Source organism: Hylobates moloch, unplaced genomic scaffold (genome assembly GCF_009828535.3).
Source record: "Hylobates moloch isolate HMO894 unplaced genomic scaffold, HMol_V3 SCAFFOLD_8, whole genome shotgun sequence".
Classification (NCBI taxonomy): Eukaryota; Metazoa; Chordata; class Mammalia; order Primates; family Hylobatidae; genus Hylobates; species Hylobates moloch.
The window spans coordinates 19,433,270-19,455,415 of NW_026652283.1; the positions used below are offsets into that span (position 1 = coordinate 19,433,270).

General features: G+C 36.2%; 1 protein-coding gene across 6 annotated transcripts in view; it reads left to right on the top strand.

Moving 5' to 3' along the window:
* Positions 1-16,382, top strand: part of SLCO1C1 (solute carrier organic anion transporter family member 1C1) — a 54,051-nt gene extending 37,669 nt beyond the window's left edge. For 3 of the 6 annotated variants that reach the window (XM_032159779.2, XM_032159776.2, XM_032159780.2), the window contains 5 exons: positions 1,703-1,868; positions 4,751-4,935; positions 7,848-7,912; positions 13,679-13,899; positions 15,300-16,264. In XM_032159779.2, the coding sequence (XP_032015670.1) occupies positions 1,703-1,868; positions 4,751-4,935; positions 7,848-7,912; positions 13,679-13,899; positions 15,300-15,473 (811 nt within the window). In that variant the 3' untranslated portion in view covers positions 15,474-16,264. Of the gene's footprint in view, positions 1-1,702; positions 1,869-4,750; positions 4,936-7,847; positions 7,913-13,678; positions 13,900-15,299 lie in introns of all 6 variants that reach the window. The other 3 variants (XM_032159775.1, XM_032159778.2, XM_032159777.2) reach the window with 3 other exon arrangements.
* Positions 16,383-22,146: the final 5,764 nt, after the last annotated feature.

Consider the following 22,146-nt stretch of genomic DNA (forward strand, 5'->3'; position numbering starts at 1 on the left):
GCATAGATTACTCCAATGTTCCCTTGAGCACCAACCTTCTATAATCTCAGCCCTACAGTTTCCAGAGTTAAATGATTCTAGACTTTAAAAGGCAGTTTTATGCTTTCAGATAATACAAACAGTCTCAGTTAACAATTAATGGGAGAGAATAGAATTTATGGAAACAAATTATGGAAGAGAATAGGATTAAACATTCCTATAGCACATCTTAGAAGGCCTAGTTCAGTACCCTTTCACACTGTTTGGAGACATCTCAGAGGTCTTTGGTTTGTACTTTTGCGGTGACAAAATTCATCATACCAGTTCTACTAGATGAAGTATTACATTGATTAAGAAATTATGGTTGCCATTATTAATGACAATACTTCTCAGAGGCAGAGGCTCAAGTGATTAATTTATTTCTCCAAAATAAAGTACCATTTTTTAATTGACTTACTAGAAATTTTGTTTCTTAGCTTGCTGTGTGACAGGAATTATTCCTGGTTCTGGATATATGAGAGTGAATACAAAAATAGTTCCTGCCTCTCTTGATTGTACATTTCAGTGTATTTTTTGTTTGTTTAAGCTCCTCAGCTATCTTTATAAAGAATGGGGGGAAAGAGATGAGGAATAGGCAAATAAATAAATAAATTTGAAAATAAGGAGCAGAAAAAATGAAGTATGGAGGGCGAATGAATGGCACATATGGTGCAGATAGAAATGACATACCATTGCAAAAGTTCCTTTTGAGAAGAGTAGAGGAATATGAATAGTAAAAAAAAGGATAAAAGCAGAAGGATTAGGCCATTCAGGTGACAGAAAAAAAAAGTGAGGGAGAGAGAATACTGGGAGAGATTAAGGGTAAATATAAAAGTGAATGACAGAGAACAAAAAAAAATGAAGGAGAAAAGAAAGAATGCAATCACAATTTTGTGAAATAACCCAAAAAAGCCAATTTTTTTGGGGGGGGGGCAAATTTTGTCTCATTAATGTTTGTAACTATCTCCTATTCTCCCAGAGCTAGCACTTAGTAGGCTTCCAGTAAAATTTTATGAACAAATAAATGGGTAAGTCATTGAACTTACTTGTGAATTTGAATAAGAAAGGATGCTATAAGATATGAAAGAGCACTATACACTGGGAGGATACACAGGAGAAAGGTTGAATGAACTGGGAATGCACTTATTGGTTACACACACGCAAGAGGACATGTAACTCCTGCAAATACTGAAGGAGAATTAACTGATAACTGGCTACTTTTCCTTTTACTGGACCATTAGCAACATCCATTCCACTCAGACAACAATTCTGAATGAAATTTGCACACACACGCACATACACACACACACCACCTGTGATGCATTTAAGTAATGTCATAAATTGCTCTAAAAGTTTACTTTTCTACCTTGTTAGCTATTTTTATACACCTTTGCACAGAAGTATATTAGAAGATCCTAGAGGCTGTAGACTGAAAGCTATAAGCTAAGAACTGGACATCATGTGAATTTGTAAACCTCTAAAGATAACTTTCAAGAGAAAGCTCTTTATTAGTAAACTCACATTTCATGACCAGAAGCTGCCATTTCTGATGACAAACTGTGTTTCTAAAAGGCAAATTTTGTTGGTAGTATCATTTATATCACTCAAGAACATTGATTTTTTGAAAATATTTGGGTGCTACCTGCTAAGAGGTAATATTTTATATTGTTATATTTCTTTTCAGAACCAAACCTGTCTCTTATCATGAACGAGCTCTCTTTTCAGATTGCAACTCAAGATGCAAATGTTCAGAGACAAAATGGGAACCCATGTGCGGTGAAAATGGAATCACATATGTATCAGCTTGTCTTGCTGGTTGTCAAACCTCCAACAGGAGTGGAAAAAATATTGTAAGAAATCGCCTCTCAAGTATATGGCAATGGTCTGTTACAATATAAATAACAAAACTCTATGAGGGCTCACAGCAGACCACTACTAGCAGGAGGCTTGCCTCTTACCTCTGCCTGGTCCTTTTTTGTAGAAAAAGAAAATGTTATAACCATTCCTAGTGGTACTGGAGTTGCTGAAAAAATTAGGGTGAGAATTACAGTCATGAAATAGGGTTGAAGAGCTTTTGTAATTATGTGGTCTATTTCTCTCATTTTGCTTATAAGAAGTGTTAGCCCTGAATTAGAATGTCTGTCATATGATCATATAATAAGATACGCTTTCAGACCCATGTTCCCTGACCCCCAGACCAGTGGTCCTTGGAGGTTTTAGGGGATGAATGAATGGAGGCCAGTATTAGGAGGCTTAGCTCCCGAGATTCTAGACCTCGGGGTCAGGGATCTGTTTATGAGGAGGTTGATGGTTCTAGGACAACTTTGGAAAATCAAGCCAATTTGTATAATAACGAAAGGGCAGGTGGGCTGGAATGGAGGGTTTCCATAGGGCAGAAGGGGGAGATGAGCTAGGAAATACAGGTAGGAATCTGTTTTAGTCAGTCCAGGCTGCTACAACAAATATACCATAGAATGGGTGGCTTAAACAACAAACATTTATTTCTCATAGTTCTGGATGATGGGAAGTCCAAGATCAAGGTGCCAGCAGATCTGGTTCCTAGTGAGGACCCACTTTCTGGCTTGCAGATGACCATCTTCACCTTCTATCCTCACATGGCAGAGAGCAGACAGGGAGAGACAGGTCTCCTGTCTCTTCTTATAAGGGCACTAAAATCACATTCATGAGGGCTACCTCCTCATGAACTAATTACCTCCTAAATGCTCTACTCCAAATACCATCACATTGAAGGTTAGGATTTCAACATATGAATTTTGGGCAAATATTCAATCCTTAACAGAAAGCAATTGTGAAGGATGTAAAGTACTTCAATCATTAACAGATTCACCCTTCTCAGCACACCTTTCCATTCCTGTCCCCAACAGATTCTTCCTTATCCTTGCTCTCTGAGACTGCTTTCTATTTGTGACTGATTAAATTTGCCTTTATTTGACAATCCTAGAGGGCAGAAAATTAGACCACACATATATCTCATTTATTTATATATCCTTATCAACTGGATATGAATACTTAGGCTGTATATCCACCGATATACAGTTAAGTTTTTTAATTTACTCTGTTCATTGTATTATTATTTTGACTTATTTACAGCAGAAAGGATTGGTTTCTAGCAACAATGAATAAGACTACCTACTCATCTGAAATACGTTTTCATGCTTCTCTTTTCTTCTTTGCTTTCTTCCCTTGTTATTTTTCTTTCAGCTACTGTTATTTTTGCTCACAGCTACATGAAGGTTTTTCGTAATGAGAGCTACCATTTATAAAAGACATTACAAGGAAAGGCTAAAGAGTAGTGTTAAAAGAACAAAATTACATTTAAATCTCATGTTCCTGAAATAATCTGCATTATTTTCAGTATTTTCTTCATGTGAGAACTGAGGCACTGAGATACAAAGGACTTGCTTAACTCATTTATCTAGTGAGCAACCAGAACTAAGATTCAAAGGTTTTCAATTTGACATTACAAAAAATCTATATTACTACTTTTTCTAGAAAAGTAAATGCCAGCTTTATTTGTTGTCTAAAAACTCACAAACTCTTTTGTGATTAAAAATAACATATATACGCATTCATAAATAAAATTTACAGAAATAAACTATTGAGGGGTTATACAAATTGTCTCTCTTCAGTCAAAATTTAGCTGGGTTTTATGCACCATAATTATTTTTTTCTCATAGCCACTGTAAATTATGTCATATCCTCAAATTGTTCCCCTTTACTTAACTAAGTTTTATCAAATGCCTAAAATGAGAGCCTATTCCATTCCCCAGCTGCATAATAACAAAGCAGAAGTTTCTGCTTTCATGGAGGTTACATTCTGTTGGGAAAGTATATTTTAAAAATAAGTAAATACAGGATATCCTGATAGGTAGTAAGAAGCACTGTAAAAAAAAGACATACATTAGAATAAGAAGATGGAGAGATGGGAGTTGTTTTTTTTTTTTTTAAATGGATAGTCATGGAAGGTCTCTATTAAAACCTCTGAACAGAGAACTAAAGTATGGACGCCAGCTGTGTAATCACCGAGGAGAAGAGCTGCCCAGGCAGAGAAAATAGCAGGGCCATGAGGCCAGGTTTGAGGGGAAGTTTGGAAAGGGCAAAATGCGGCCTTTGCAAGGGTCATGTGTGCGGCTTACACAAAAGAAGAGAGGGAAGATCACTGAATGGTGAGATTAGAGTGGCATCCAAGTGCTACATGATGGAGAAAGTGTAAACTGTTATAAGGATGTGGGGTTTCATGCAAGTACAATGAGAAACCATTGGCAGGTTGAGGGTAGTGATGCAGGCTGACCGCCATGTTTAAAGGTTCACTTTACTTACTGGGTGGAAAACAGATTCTAGCTAGATAAGATTGGAAACAAGTTGAGCACAAAGGGAGCATTGTAACAATCTAGGCAAGAAATAATGGTTACTTAGACTTGGAAGTGGTGGTGAAGGAGGTAAGGTATGGTTAGATCAGGCAGGATTTGCCGGGAGATTGTTGTATAGGATTAGTAGTTTGTAGATCGACCATCTGCTCTTTAGAAAATGAAATGTTGTATCTATATAGATTTTGCTTTGCTCAATATACTGTAATACAAAAAAAAAGAGAATATTTCCTCATTGTTTACATAATGCGTGGCTACGGTACTGTAAAAATTTTTAAAATAACTGTCTTTAACTTTATTTAAATGTTACTGAAATAATTGGACTTTTCCCTATTGTGTTACAGATATTTTACAACTGCACTTGTGTGGGAATTGCAGCTTCTAAATCCGGAAATTCCTCAGGCATAGTGGGAAGATGTCAGAAAGACAATGGATGTCCCCAAATGTTTCTGTATTTCCTTGTAATTTCAGTCATCACATCCTATACTTTATCCCTAGGAGGCATACCTGGATACATATTACTTCTGAGGTGAGTACTGATTCTCCCTATTCTAATTTTAATATAAGACACAATCATCTCGAGCAATGATTTAAATTTGTTTCTGTGGAATCTATGATTCCTCTTAGTTTTTTCAAGTAACTTGTCCCACATCCTTGTTTCACTTTTATATGTATTGCACTTTGGGTATTTATACAAAAATGTGGCTGAATAGAAGTTTTCTTAGTTAAAAATGTTTGCAAACTATTGGTCTAGGAAGCCCATGTTAGTGCCTACATCACTACAGTTGCTTAATAAATATAGTATCCTACTTCTAATGCTGGTGATATTAATTAGCATAGGTAACATGCATTTTAGATTAAATATAGTTTCATCAAATCATGGGAAATATAATTTATAAAATATTTTAAGGCTCATCTAATACAACAATGTTAGAATTTATTATTTTGATATATATATATATATATATTTTGCTTTATCTGTATATTTTTGCCATGACTGGAATTATCTGTGGGGGATTTCGTGGCTTTCGGTAAAATGAGGCTCCTAAACTATGATGTTAAGGACTGTATTATTGTTTTCACACTGATATAAAGAAATACCCGAGATGAGGTAATTTATAAAGGAAAGAGGTTTAGTTGACTCAGAGTTCTGCATGGCTGGAGAGGCCTCAGGAAACTTACAATAGTGGGGGAAGGGGAAACAAGTCCTTCCTCACAAGGCACAGGAGAGAGAAGTACAGAGGGAAGAGGGAAGAGCTTCTTATAAAACCATCAGATCTTGTGAGAACACATTATCACAAGAACAGCATGGGGGAGCCACACCCATGAGCCAATCACCTCCCAAGAGGTCCCTCTCCCATCATGTGGGGATTACAGTTTGGATTACAATTCAAGATGAGATTTGGGAACACAGAGCCAGACCATATCAAGGACTTCAACCATTTTTGCTTATAAAACCCTAAACAAATTTGTAAAAGTATGTAGCTTCTTGCATATTTATAAATTGACACATAAAAATTTTTTATCATAAGTTTAAATAGTAACTAAATATTGATTTCTGGTATATTGTAAGTATTTTTATTTTAAAAATAACAGTTTTAAATGTAAGTCACTTTCTAATGTAATTAATGGGACCTAAAAAATAGTGATTTGATAACCAACATCACCTGGGTCAGAATTGTATAACAACTACTTTAACAGTGACAAGCATTACATATTTCCTTCTTCCTGTATTTATTTCTTCATTCAACTTCCCTATACGTTTTTCTCCTACTAAAACAATTTGTGCTAGAATTTTTTTACTGATTTTCCTATCATACATCTGTAACAATTATATGAATCCAAATTGTAAAATAGTTTTGAAAATAGGAGTCTCAGTTATAATATTTTCATTCTAATTGAGTTAGCTTTAGCTTTGCAAATATTTCTATTGTACAACTGATAAAAATCACCTAAAATAATAAAAATTTTGATAAAATTATTAAACATGAAAAGTCAACATTTACTAGAAATCAATATTTATGAGATGGACTGGGTGATTTTCAAATTAATTCTTATATTCAAGAATACTAATTTTTTTCTAAAGTAAGACTAACCAAAGTATTGTATACATTTTTAATTTCCCACAATTTTTAGCATGGAAATTGTTTAGGAATGACAAACAGAAAATAGAACTTATTATCCACAAACCTGCTATTCTCAAAACAGCTCTCACCAAATCATGGGAAATACAACATGGAGAATATGGGATAGTTACATTTACAAATGGCAGCCTGAGTTTGACAAAATGGCAAAACATCAACCTAGACTTTCCAGAACACTGTGGCTACTTCTTAAACATCTTCTTATATTGTGCCAAGTGTAGAATCAGGTTACTTACCACAGAAAGCATCTTTCTAACCACTAGTCCCTTATATTAACTATTGTGAATTTTGATGTCAGAAGGACCCCCTTGGGTTGAAGAAGAAAAGTCATGGTTTTTTTTGCCTCTTTCAAAGCAGAGACTAAATGATATAATCTGTAAGAAGTACTTAGTACTGTGGTTAACACTCAGTGGTTATTATATATCATCATGATTATTACTATTAAATTTCATAGGCCAATCAGTTTAAGCTTTACAGTCATATTAATGACACTCTTATTATTTAGGTGTTTTTGCACTTTTCGATTTATTTATTTACTTTTTAGATGGAGTCTTGCTCTGTCACCCAGGCTGGAGTGCAGTGGCGCAATCTCGGCCCACTGCAAGCTCCGCCTCCCGGGTTCACGACATTCTGCTGCCTCAGCCTCCTGAGTAGCTGGGACTACAGGCACCCGCCACCATGCCCAGCTAATTTTTTTTTTTTATTTTTAGTAGAAACGGGGTTTCACCGCATTAGCCAGGATGGTCCTGATCTCCTGACCTCGTGATCTGCATGTCTCGGCCTCCCAAAGTGCTGGGATTACAGGCGTGAGCCACCGCACCTGGCCTCTGATTTTTTTTAAATTCCCATAGCAACAACTTTTATCATGCCACAGTGATTATATCTACTCTGATCACTTTGGCCCTGTGCTTTCAGACAAAAAGCCATAAAAATTGTTGGCTATTATTTATTGTTGCTTAAAATTCTAACAATTTCTTAGAAATTTGAGTTTTATTCTGAATCTTTGCTATTTTGGTGATTAAACTTAAATTTGACTTTACCAGCACCATGTGAATATGGCATGTATGGGTGATTTAGTTTCTAGAAATATTAATTGTAAACTTGTTATAGCATTGCATGAAATGGAATGTGGCTTTTACGTATTTTGCCCTCCCTACGTTAGCACACCAATGGGTTCAACATAAATGGCACTTGAATTCTAACATGATTTCATGTCTGTTAGGCAGATTATCCTTCAAATTTCTATTTGCTTTAATGGATTATATATTTCTTGTAATGGTGCTTTTGTTGATTTTAGGTGCATTAAGCCACAGCTTAAGTCTTTTGCCTTGGGTATCTACACATTAGCAATAAGAGTTCTTGGTAAGTTTAACCTATGCTTTAATTTATGGTAGACACCATAAGTGTATTTTGAAGACTTTTCTAAATATTTTTACAGAATTGCCATGCATAAACATATGTTGTAGGTGGCAAAGTTCATAGCCTTTTTTATTCCTTTCTTCATTTCTTTATTCCCTTCCTCCTTTCTTCTGTTACAGAAATATATTGCCTATTTTGTGTTCCAGATATAAGAGATTTTGTGAAATTAATCATAATTTTTAACAGTCTTACCTTTTCTTGTACTTGTGTGTTCTTACAAAATCCATGGCCTTAACAAGAGAGCTCTCAGAAATTAATAAGAAAGGCTGAAGCCTAAATATAATTTTTTTCAGTTATTAAAATGGAAAGAATTCCTTTGAGTTACTCTCAATGCTTATCCCTTGTGTCATTAGGTAGAAAAATAAGGTATTATTTAAACCAAGCAAATAAATTTGAGTAGGTCATACTTTAAATTGTAATTGAAATGTTTTTTCTGACTACCAAATTTTTAAATATATATTGGTTAAAACCTATAGAAAACAGTGAATGAGACAAAGTTTTTATCCTTAAAGAATTTATATATTAAAAAATAAAATAATTTTGAGTATTTCACTGCCATTTGTCAGAAAGGAACAACCCAGAAAGAAAAACAAACTCAAAGCTTAAAAAATTTGAAATTAAATTTGGTTTACATAGATCTTGATATAAAATGGTTGTATTGCAAGATAATAGAATCCTGATAACATTGAAAAAGAAACAAAAATAGGGTTATATGGCATCATGACTGGCTCTAATTCTATAATGAAAATATGTATTAGCTAGAAAAGTGTCATATATTGAGCCTGTAGTATATGCCTGGCAAGAATTGGCCCCCATATCTACCTGTGTTTGGGAATATAGATGGAGTCTACAGAGCAAAAATTGTTCCAACATAAAGAAATGATTTACAAAATTGATTTGACAAAAATAATATTTGAAATTGGCAAAAGTATCATAAGCAAAGTCCAATGGCAAATGACTAATTTGCAATTTATGTAACAGACAATTGGGTAATATTCCTGTTATAAAGAAAACGCCTAAGTTTTGAGAAGAAAAAAACAAGCAACAAAGTAGAAAAATGAGCAAAAGATGTGCATTTTTCATGGAAAAATAAATATAATTGCCTTTTAATATATAGAAAGATGCTCAAATTAGCTCATAAATAGAGCCAAGTTAGAACTACCTTTCTTATCAGGTTGAGAAATTACCTAATTTTGTTTGCAATGTATGGAAAAATAGATTATGTTTACACATTGCTGTTGGGAAAATGATGTTCTTTACTGGGCAATAACCGGTAAAATTATATATAGATTTACCTTTTAACCTAATATCTTTACTTCTAAGAATTATACCAAAAATTTGCTAGCAAAAATTATAAAATTTAATCATTATGAATAGGTGCAATAATTGTGACTTTTTATAATAGCAAAAAACTGGAAGTGATCTAAATGTCCATCAGTAGGAGACTGGTTGAATAAACTGTAGTACACACACATAACAGAACTGTAAGGATGAATGGGGAAAATCTATCTAATGTTACCGAGTGATCTCCAGTAAGTAAAAAGCAGCAAAATGGAGAACAATTTTTATTGTATGATGTTTTTGGCATTATATGTGGAAAGGTGGAAATATTATATGCATGTGCAAAGGCATTTTACTCTTTTTTAAAAAAGAAACAATGGAAGCATAAACTAAAAACTAATTTTAAAAAATGGTTACCTGTAGAAGAAAGGGAAGAGGGATAAAGTTCAGGATAGAAGTAAGACTTTGTAAATGTAGCTTTTTATATGATTGTTTAATCAAAATTATATAAGGTTTTGATATAATTGAAAATAAAATTTAAAATAACCAAATCTTAAACTGAAACTGTTTAACATAAGCATACATTGGTTAAATAAGCATACATGAAAAACTTTAAATGCCTTAAAAAATAAAATTTTTTGCCAAATCTTCATGAACTGGATTTATAGTCATTATTAGTACTAATATCAATATTTTTATGTTGAAACTATTATATATTTAAGATAAAGCGATTGAAATGTTAATATTACTTGGAATCAATATTTTTAGTAAAATAGAAAAGTGATACAAGTATAAAATAAAAAAATTCAAAGGCCGGGTGCAGTGGCTCATGCCTGTAATCCCAGCACTTTGAGAGGCTGAGGCAGGCGGATCAACTGAGATCAGGAGTTCGAGACCAGCCTGGGCAACATGGTGAAACCGCATCTCTACTAAAAATACAAAAATTAGCTGGGTGTGGTGGTGTGTACCTGTAATCCCAGCTACTCAGGAGGCTGAGGCAGGAGAATCGCTTGAACCTGGGAGGCAGAAGTTGCAGTGAGCCGAGATCACACCACTGCACTCCAGCCTGGGTGACAGAGCAAGACTCCATCCAAAAAAAAAAAGAATTTAAATAAAGCTCATTCTTAAATTTGAACTTAAAACATCAATATGAACTCATATATTTTAATTTTAAAACAATGTGTATTTTATAGTTCCATCTCCTGAAAACTCTAGAAACTTTGAAACCCAGAAGAAATGAACACCACAACACTTAATCTGTGGTATCTAAATATAATCTTGCAGTAAAAGAATATGGCACCTTGGAGAAATGACTGATTCAAGGCCTAAGGTAGAAAATGCATGAGATGATTATGGGACTTTTTTTATACTAGAAAATGAATAAGCTATCAAAGCCTAAAAAGGCCATATCACAAGAGAACAGAACCAATTTGAGGAGATTGGCCTCAAGGTGAGATAAATTGAAATTCAAAATAGTAGTAGCAGTAGTAACAATAATGGCTGCAGTTTATTGAAATATGTAGAATATATTAAAACACATGAGTTTATAATGACACTTCAAAAATTTGGAGAATATCAGGACATCAAGTCATTATTCTGAAAATTGAGAAATAAAGGAGAAAAAAATCATTTATCCTGCCTTTCTTCTATTAACCGTATGTCAAAGTAACCAAATTAGTCAATTAAGGAAAATTCCTTTTTTGAGAAAAACCCAAATACTTTCTATAAGAAGCATAGATTTAAAAAAAAATCCTGTCTTGTAACCTTAAAAACAGCTAAAAGCTTTAGATGGGAGCTGGTGAGCAACTTCATAATGGAGGGATCAGACTGACATAGCCTGAACTTCACACGCATCTTAGCATTTACCTAAATGCTATATATCTCTAAAATATATCTCTAAAATTATATCTCTAAAATATCTCTATATATTTTAGGTGATATATCTCTAAAATATTTTTTAATCCATAGGTTTTATTTCCCTTTTTCTTTCCCATTTGTTGTGAAAATTTCAAATCTACAAATAAATTTAAATTACAATGAATAATTGTATAACTTTTACTGGGATTTATCAACTGTGTCCAAAACCCAGAAATCATTCTCCTCTGTTTCTCTGAGCATACAAATATTTTGCTGAAACATTTGAAAATAAGTAGTGAACATGCTGACACCTCACTCCTAAAGCCCTCAACTTGTGTTCTTCTACTAGAGCAAGTCTATATATAGACTTGTCCTATATAACCACAATACCATTCTCACACTTCAGAAATTCAACATCGATATGCTACTCTATCTAATAAATCCCTCATTCAAATTTCTTTCATTATAACAATAGTGTCTTCTATAGCGTTTTATTTTTTCTTTTGATCCAAGGTCACAGACCACATATTGTGTTTAGTTACCTTTTTTATCTACAAAAATTCCTCATTCTTATTTTTTTGTGCTTTTGTGACATTCATATTTTTTCAAGAGGCAAACCCAGTTGTTTTGTAAAATATCCCAACTATTGGATGTGTGTGTTTGCTTTTGAGTATGTCCAGGTAAAATATTGTTGGTGGCAATACTACACAGGTGATTTGCATGATGCTTAGTAAATCACATCAGGAAGCACATCAATTCAGTTTATACCATCAATGGAATTTTAATTTTGGTCCCTTGGCAAAGGTGGTGTCCACCAGTTTTCTCCATTGTAAAAATCCTTCTGCAGTTAATAAGTCATCTATAATTTGACACTTCAAGATTATGTCACCATTCTGTTTCCCAAAAATCTTTCACCCAAAATTTTAGCAGCCATTGATGAGTCTGGATTGATCAATTATTTACATGAGTATTTGCAAAGTTTAGGTAAACCTTTACATAGGAAATATTTTTAAATATTTTCATTTGTTTTCAAAGAACAAATGGATAATCTCTGAAATTTAGAAGCGCCATAAATATTCTTAGATGACTTTAAAAATTTAGTGAGATTATTTTGTTCAATATAAGCATACAAAGCAATTTTATAACAGAAGAAAATATATATAAAAAAGTTAAAACTCAAATGCCAGAAACAACCAGACAGTTGATGGAAATGAGTGATGTAGGCAGAGAAAAAGCTGTATGGACTCTCAGTGGACTCCAAGTGTAGGCAGCGGTTATGGGAGTGAGGTATGGAGGCAGCTGCTGCTCAACTCCAGCCAACTATGACCATGGACTGCCAGACAACATAGTTCTTAAGAGAACTCAGAAGTGTGCAAGTTTACATGAAATCTAGCTTTCAACTATTGGCTACTAACTAAAAAACGAAATCCCAAAGTCTACACAGACTAAATAACCGATGTTAATGAACCACCAACTTAGAACATATAAAATATACACTGAGCTATGAACAACTGCTTAAGATACTTCCGTTAATATTTGCACATGAGAGATACCTTTTCTCCCTAAGGAGGGATTAAATTCCTAACATTTTCTGAGAACCTACTAGGGTTTCTAGCATGAATAAGGAGGACACGTTTCCTACCATGGTGAGCTTACAGTCTAGCAGAGAAGGCAATTCAACAAGCTATTACAGGAGTATTAAAAGTTTTATGAGATGTAAAACAATGAGAATTAATGCAGTTTAGTTTAGCAAAATAGCCTACACTGAAGGAAAACATTCAAACTTGGATTTTAAAAGTGAGTGTGTATTAAGAATGTGAAGAAGAGAAAATCATTGCTTGGGATAAAGGAAACTACACAAGGCATTCAGACAAGAGGAGAGAACACTTTAGTCACTGAAAGAAATCCAAGAAAATTTGAGTCTGAAATGTAAGACAACAATCTTGCCCAAAGTGAGGCCACAAAAGTAGAAAGACCCAATATTCAGTTAACTACTCTTCTTTTGGAACAGATGTCTTGGGAAGTCACCTACTTAATTCAGCGATGCAACCTCTGTATGATGTATAGATTCGAGAAGGTTAATGAATGAAGCCAAGGAATCATGAATTGGCTGTTGCTTTAAGTTAGGGTAGGAGTGGCAGTGGGAATGGAAAGAAGAGAAAGTGTTTAAGATATACCTAATAGACTCAGTATGATTCAGGGATAGATTAAATATAGTGATAGCCAGACAGAGGAGAAAGAAGGATCAATGATGACTCACAAGTCTGCTTTAAAGGGACAAGTCCGCTGATAAAGGGACAGGTCTGTAGGGGAAGAAGTTGAGCTCATGTTGAGTTTGAAGTGACTGAGTGACAAGCTTCCGGAGATAAATAAATGGCGGTTACTGCATGATTCTGGAGCTTATGAGAAAAGACTGGATTAGAGAGATAGGTTTTGGAGATTTCAGCATGTAATTGATGGCCTTTCATCTCCAAAACAGTAGTTAGGTTAAAGTAAGTGGTTTCAGATAATCGTTCATAGACAAAAAGATGTGCAGATGTTTTTAACAGCAATTATTTGTTTTTCTCACAGCAGGAATCCCAGCTCCAGTGTATTTTGGAGTTTTGATTGATACTTCATGCCTCAAATGGGGATTTAAAAGATGTGGAAGTAGAGGATCATGCAGATTATATGATTCAAATGTCTTCAGGTACCAAATCAAAAGCATTCCCGCATCTCACTGCTACAGCATCCCAGATTTACACAATGCCACTGACACTAACAAGTTTTCATGTCATTTCACTGCTTGTAAGGTAAAGAATAGTCTAATCAAAAAGTGTGATCTGTAATCATAGAATAATTATATTATTATTTGATTAGATCTTTGATTTTGTCCCTATTCATTACCTTGACCCCCATTTTAAATGAATAATCATTTTTAAAATATGACAAAAGTGTTCAGAATACAGTAGAATTTTGAAAGTTTATGCACACAAATGGGCAAGTATTTCCCTGAAATTCAGAGGCATTTAAATTTAGGTCACATTTTGGGTTTGATTTTATTCTTTTTCAAACTAAGCCAAACTGTACCACTTACGTCAGATATAATCCCCCTGGGCAAGAGTTGGATTTGGCTTTAAATCTGTCCGGCTTTTATTGCCAAACTAATGTTCAATTATTCTAGTACTTGAAATGCATAAAAGTAAAAGGTTTTCTCTGTGTGGGTGAGTGTATATGGGGGTTGGGTGGCGTGGCTTTTTCACTATGGTATCATTCAGTTCAGCTCATCAAACATTTAGTCCCTTATTGCTTAAAGCAATGTTTCAATGGCTTAAAAGCAAGAAAGATTGTTTAAAAGACGTATAAGCTGAGCATTTTCTGGAGAAATAAACTTGGTACTGAACCATCTAAGTTGGATGTGAATTGGGCACACCATTTCAAATAAATTTGTTTGAGTTAATAGGTTTTGATGCTATGCGTGAAATTTATTTTGGTCTTTGAAAGGGACCCAATCTGTGAGTATAATTTAGGATTTCCTCACATTTGTGCTAAGGCTGTATTAACTGTAATGTAGAGACAATGCAACTCAATCAGAGATTGAGAGTACGTTTTCAAGGTAACCAGAATGAGACATTCAACCTGTCCTTCAATACCTTAGCATCTTCTGACAAAGCATAGAACTATAGGATTCTCATGAAATAAACTGATTTAAATCTCTGGTTTATTCTGAAATCATTCTGCTTTACTCAGAGCTGCAATTCCCGTTAGCATTGCTTTATGCAAATTTTCCAAAGAAATGAAGTTGGGAAAGGTCTGAGAATAGGGTAGCCACATAATTTATCATTCAAAACTGGGTACTTTTGAGTGTGAAAAGGAGCACTATTAAAATTACACTGGGCCAAAACTAGCATAAACTGGGGCTGTTCTAGGCAAACAGGGATATGGTTACCTGGTCTAAGGAAATAATTTACAGAGAGGATGAAACTTATTATGTAATTAGTAGTAACTAAAAATGATGGTGCTAGTAAGACATTGCTTTATTTTATAAACTGCCTTCAACGGTCTCTCAGTATTCATAAAACAGTCTTTTATATAAGCCACCAAATCTACATTCTTAAAAAAAACCATCGGAATGATATTATTACCTACCTTTTAAATTTTCTTTCAAGTTGGTTGTTGCATTAATTATAACAGAGATTCTCTCTTCTTCTAGACATATATATCTGGGACTAACTGTGATACTGGGCACAGTGTCAATTCTCCTAAGCATTGCAGTACTTTTCATTTTAAAGAAAAATTATGTTTCAAAACACAGAAGTTTCATAACCAAGAGAGAAAGAACAATGGTGTCTACAAGATTCCAAAAGGAAAATTACACTACAAGTGATCATCTGCTACAACCCAACTACTGGCCAGGCAAGGAAACCCAACTTTAGAAACATGATGACTGGAAGTCATGTCTTCTAATTGGTGGACATTTTGCAAACAAATAAATTGTAATCAAAAGAGCTCTAAATCTGTCATTTCTTTCTCATTTCAAAAAACGTCTACTTTGTTTTTGGCCCTAGGCATTAGGTAATATAACTGACAACGAATATACTGAAACATATAACGGAAGATGCAGATGATAAAACTAATTTTGAACTTTTAAATTTATATAAATTTTTATATCATTTACTTATTTCACTTTATTTTGCCTTGTGCTTATTGATATATATTAGCTGTACTCCTAGAAGAACAATTGTCTCTATTGTCACACATGGTTATATTTAAAGTAATTTCTGAACTGTGTAATGTGTCTAGAGTAAGAAAATACTGCTAACAATTAACTCATACCTTGGGTGCCTTCAAGTATTACTCCTATAGTATTTTCTCCCATAGCTGTCTTCATCTGTGTCTTTTAATAATGATCTTAGGATGGAGCAGAACATGGAGAGGAAGATTTCATTTTAAGCTCCTCCTTTTCTTTGAGATACAATAATTTATATAGAAATGTGTAGCAGCAAATTATATGGGGATTAGAATTTTGAATTAATAGCTCTTCTGCTATTCATCTACATGTGCTTTTTGTGTGGCGCTATAAGTGGCTATGGTTGTAAAGTAATAAAATTGATGTTAACATGCCCTATTGTTCTTTTATGAATTCAATGAATTTAAAACTATTGTTAAATATAATACTGCCCCTACTTTAATATATGTAAGCAACTTCCTACTTATATACATGATGTGTTCCTAAAACATGTTTGAAAGGTGAATTTCTGAAAGTCTACAATAAATGTAGGTGTTACAACAGGAATGGAGAGTGATGGATGAGTGATGGGAAGTCTGACTGTGGTACCTTTTGGTGCTCCACCTGCCCACATCACAGGGCCTAGGGACTTCTGTGCAGGGAGATCCCCCTGGGACAGCCTGCCAGACGGCTCTGTTTCTCTGCAACTGAAAAAGTCAAGCCAAGAGTTTCTTTTTTTTTTAGACGTAGTCTCACTCTGTTGCCCAGGCATGATCTCGGCTCACTGCAAGCTCCACCTCCCGGGTTCATGCCATTCCCCTGCCTCAGCATCCCAAGTAGCTGGGGCTATAGGCGCCCACCACCACACCCAGCTAATTTTTTATATTCTTAGAAGAAACGGGGTTTCACCGTGTTAGCCAGGATGGTCTTGATCTCCTGACCTCGTGATCCACCCGCCTTGGCCTCCCAAAGTGCTGAGATTACAGGCGTGAGCCACCGCGCCCGGCCAAGAGTTTCTTCTTTCCTGACTTCCTGGTCCTCTTCTGATGGGGGTTGGTAGGTTCAGCAGTCAAAAATCTTTAATCTTTAGCCCTATTATGTACATGTTTCTTCCTCCACCATAGCTGTAAAGAAAGGCTTAATCCTTCCAAGAAAAGCAGACTTAAGACAGAGACCACCCTAGTGAGGTATCTTGTTTCTACTGTTGGCTCACCACCCAATTCTGTCCGCATTCTGTTAGTCCAGTACAATCCGGAGAAGACTAGATGAAAGGAAAAGTTGGGTTAGAAGAGATAACGTGAACGACATTGTAGTCTAAGTGAGGCCACAGAGTCCTTCAAATGCACAGGAGGACCCTTACCTACTCAGGAGATTTTCAAGGTTACAATGGGAAACCGTAATTCTGCTATGTACCAGCCACACCAAAAATTGTATTACTTAATCTGTATAACACTCTTAGTATCTGAATCCCTATTTTACAAATGAAACAGGATAAGAGAGGTTAGATACACTGCTTAACCTTGGAGGGGCACAGACAGGATTAAGACCAGGTTAAATCTAAAGTTATCTTTCCACCATACCAACCTGACCTTATAATGTTACACTAAACTGCTACTATAATTTGTAATGTCTCTGCATTACTTTATTTCACCAGATCAGTTTGCTCCTATAGTTGTCTTCATCTGTATATTTCAATACCATGCAGGTCATCAACAACTACTATAAACCACACAAATAATTTATTTAGCATATTGTTTTCTCCAAATGTTGCTGATTTATAGTTTGGAATACTGTAGCGCTAAGCCCAAAATATTAAAGTCAGATGACCAAGGATAATCCTTTAGAATTATGAAAACTTGGAATTGCAACACAGTTTTATTGGCCTTTAGAACAATCACCACACGTCGGGGTGGAGCCAAGACGGCCAAATAGGAACAGCTCCAGTCTACAGCTCCCAGCATGAGTGACACAGAAGATGGGTGATTTCTGCATTTCCATTTGAGGTACTGGATTCATCTCACTAGGGAGTGCCAAACAGTGGGTGCAGGACAGTCGGTGCAGCGCACTGTGTGCGAGCCAAAGCAGGGTGAGGCACTGCCTCACTTGGGAGGTGCAAGGGGTCAGGGAGTTCCCTTTTCTAGTCAAAGAAAGGGGTAACGGACGGCACCTGGAAAATCAGGTCAGTCCCACCCTAATACTATGCTTTTCCAACAGGCTTGGAAACTAGCACACCAGGAGATTGTGTCCCGCACCTGGCTCAGAGGGTCCTATGCCCCCGGAGTCTCACTGATTGCTAGCACAGCAGTCTGAGATCAAACTGCAACACAGCAGCGAGGCTGGGGGAGGGGCACCCGCCATTGCCCAGGCTTGCTTAGGTAAACAAAGCAGCCAGGAAGCTCGAACTGGGTGGAGCCCACCACAGCTCAAGGAGGCCTGCCTGCCTCTGTAGGCTCCACCTCTGGGGGCAGGGCACAGACAAACAAAAAGTCAGCAGGAACCTCTGCAGACTTAAATGTCCCTGTCTGACAGCTTTGAAGAGAGTAGTGCTTCTCCCAGCACACAGCTGGAGATCTGAGAAAGGAAAGACTGCCTCCTTAAGTGGGTCCCTGACCCGCAAGCAGCTTAACTGGGAGGCACCCCCCAGTAGGGACAGACTGACACCTCACTCGGCCAGGTACTCCTCTGAGACAAAACTTCCAGGGGAACTATCAGACAGCTGAATTTGCGGTCTCATGAAAATCCGCTGTTCTGCAGCCACCACTGCTGACACCCAGCAAAACAGGGTCTGGAGTGGACCTCTAGCAAACTCCAACAGACCTGCAGCTGAGGGTCCTGTCTGGTAGAAGGAAAACTAACAAACAGAGAGGACATCCACACCAAAAACCCATCTGTACATCACCATCATCAAAGACCAAAAGTAGATAAAACCACAAAGATGGGGAAAAAAGAGAGCAGAAAAACTGGAAACTCTAAAAAGCAGAGCACCTCTCCTCCTCCAAAGGAACGCAGTTCCTCACCAGCAATGGAACAAAGCTGGAGGGAAAATGACTTTGACAAGTTGAGAGAAGAAGACTTCAGAAGATCAAACTACTCTGAGCTACAGGAGGAAATTCAAAACAATGGCAAAGAAGTTAAAAACTTTGAAAAAAAATTAGACGAATGGATAACAAGAATAATCAATGCAGAGAAGGGCTTAAAGGAGCTGATGGAGCTGAAAGCCAAGTTTTGAGAACTACGCAAAGATTGCAGAAGCCTCGGTAGCAGATGCAATCAACTGGAAGAAAGGGTATCAGTGATGGAAGATGAAATGAATGAAATGAAGCGAGAAGGGAAGTTTAGAGAAAAAACAATAAAAAGAAACAAACAAAGCCTTCAAGAAATATGGGACTATGTGAAAAGACCAAACCTACATCTGATTGGTGTACCTGAAAGTGACGGGGAGAATGGAACCAAGTTGGAAAACACTCTGCAAGATATTATCCAGGAGAATTTCCCCAATCTAGCAAGGCCGGCCAACATTCAGATTCAGGAAATACAGAGAACGCCACAAAGATACTCCTTGAGAAGAGCAACTCCAAGACACATAATTGTCAGATTCACCAAAGTTGAAATGAAGGAAAAAATGTTAAGGGCAGTCAGAGAGAAAGGTCGGTTACCCACAAAGGGAAGCCCATCAGACTAACAGCTGATCTCTCTGCAGAAACTCTACAAGCCAGAAGAGAGTGGGGGCCGATATTCAACATTCTTAAAGAAAAGAATTTTCAACCCAGAAGTTCATATCCAGCCAAACTAAGCTTCATAAGTGAAGGAGAAATAAAATACTTTACAGACAAGCAAATGCTGAGTGATTCTGTCATGACCAGGCCTCCCCTAAAAGAGCTCCTGAAGGAAGCACTAAACATGGAAAGGAACAACCAGTACCAGCCACTGCAAAAACATGCCAAATTGTAAAGACCATCAAGGCTACGAAGAAACTGCATCAACTAACGAGCAAAATAACCAACTAACATCATAATGACAGTATCAAATTCACACATAACAATATTAACTTTAAATGTAAATAGGCTAAATGCTCCAATTAAAAGACACAGACTGGCAAATTGGATAAGGAGTCAAGACACATCAGTGTGCTGTATTCAGGAAACCCATCTCACATGCAGAGACACACATAGATGCAAAATAAAGGGATAGAGGAAGATCTATCAAGCAAATAGAAAACAAAAAAAAAGGCAGCGGTTGCAATCCTAGTCTCTGATAGACTTTAAACCAACAAGATCAAAAGAGACAAAGAAGGCCATTACATAATGGTAAAGGGATCAATTCAACAAGAAGAGTTAATTATCCTAAATATATATGCATCCAACACAGGAGCACCCAGATTCATAAAGCAAGTCCTCAGTGACCTACAAAGGGACTTAAACTCCCACACAATAATAATGGGAGATTTTAACACCCCACTGTCAACATTAGACAGATCAATGAGACAGAAAGTTAACAAGGATATCCAGGAATTGAACTCAGCTCTGCACAAAGTGGACCTAATAGACATCTACAGAACTCTCCACTCCAAATCAACAGAATATACATTTTTTTCAGCACCACACTACACCTATTCCAAAACTGACCACATAGTTGGAAGTAAAGCTCTACTCAGCAAATGTAAAAGAACAGAAATTATAACAAACTGTCTCTCAGATGACAGTGCAATCAAACTAGAACTCAGGATTAAGAAACTCACTCAAAACCACTCAACTACATGGAAACTGAACAAACTGCTCCTGAATGACTACTGGGTAAATAATGAAATGAAGGCAGAAATAAAGATGTTCTTTGAAACCAATGAGAACAAAGACAAAACATACCAGAATCTCTGGGACACATTCAAAGCAGTGTGTAGAGGGAAATTTATAGCACTAAATGCCCACAAGAGAAAGCAGGAAAGATCCAAAATTGACACCCTAACATCACAATTAAAAGAACTAAAAAAGCAAGAGCAAACACATGCAAAAGCTAGCAGAAGACTAGAAAAAACTAAAATCAGAGCAGAACTGAAGGAAATAGAGACACCAAAAACCCTTCAAAAAATTAATGAATCCAGGAGCTGGTTTTTTGAAAAGATCAACAAAATTGATAGACCACTAGCAAGACTAATAAAGAAGAAGAGAGAGAAGAATCAAATAGATGCAATAAAAAATGAAAAAGGGAATATCACCACCGATCCCACAGAAATACAATCTACCATCAGAGAATACCACAAACACCTCTATGCAAATAAACTAGAAAATCTAGAAGAAAAGGATAAATTCCTCGACACATACACTTTCCCAAGACTAAACCAGGAAGAAGTTGAATCCCTGAATAGACCAATAACAGGCTCTGAAATTGTGGCAATAATCAATACTTTATGAATGAAAAAGAGTCCAGGACCTGATGGATTCACAGCCGAATTCTACCAGAGGTACAAGGAGGAACTGGTACCATTCCTTCTGAAACTATTCCAATCGGTAGAAAAAGAGGGAATCCTCCCTAACACGTTTTATGAGGCCAGCATCGTCCTGATATCAAAGCCTAGCAGAGACATAACCAAAAAAGAGAATTTCAGACCAATATCCTTGATGAACATTGATGCAAAAATCCTTAATAAAATACTGGCAAACCGAATCCAGCAGCACATCCAAAAGCTTATCCACCATGATCAAGTGGGCTTCATCCCTGGGATGCAAGCCTGGTTCAACATATGCAAATCAATAAATGTAATCCAGCATATAAACAGAACCAAAGACAAAAACAACATGATTATCTCAATAGATACAGAAAAGGCCTTTGACAAAATTCAACAATCCTTCATGCTAAAAACTCTCAATAAATTAGGTATTGATGGGACATATCTCAAAATAATAGGAGCTATCTATGACAAACCCACAGCCAATATCATACTGAATGGGCAAAAACTGGAAGCATTCCCTTTGAAAACTGGCACAAGACAGGGATGCCCTCTCTCACCACTCCTATTCAACATAGTGTTGGAAGTTCTGGCCAGGGCAATCAGGCAGGAGAAAGAAATAAAGGGCATTCATAGGAAAAGAGGAAGTCAAATTGTCCCTGTTTGCAGATGACATGATTGTATATGTAGAAAACCCCCATTGTCTCAGCCCAAAATCTCCTTAAGCTGATTAGCAACTTCAGCAAAGTCTCAGGATACAAAATCAATGTACAAAAATCACAAGCATTCTTGTACACAAATCACAGACAGAGAGCCAAATCATGAGTGAACTCCCATTCACCATTGCTTCAAAGAGAATAAAATACCTAGGAATCCAACTTACAAGGG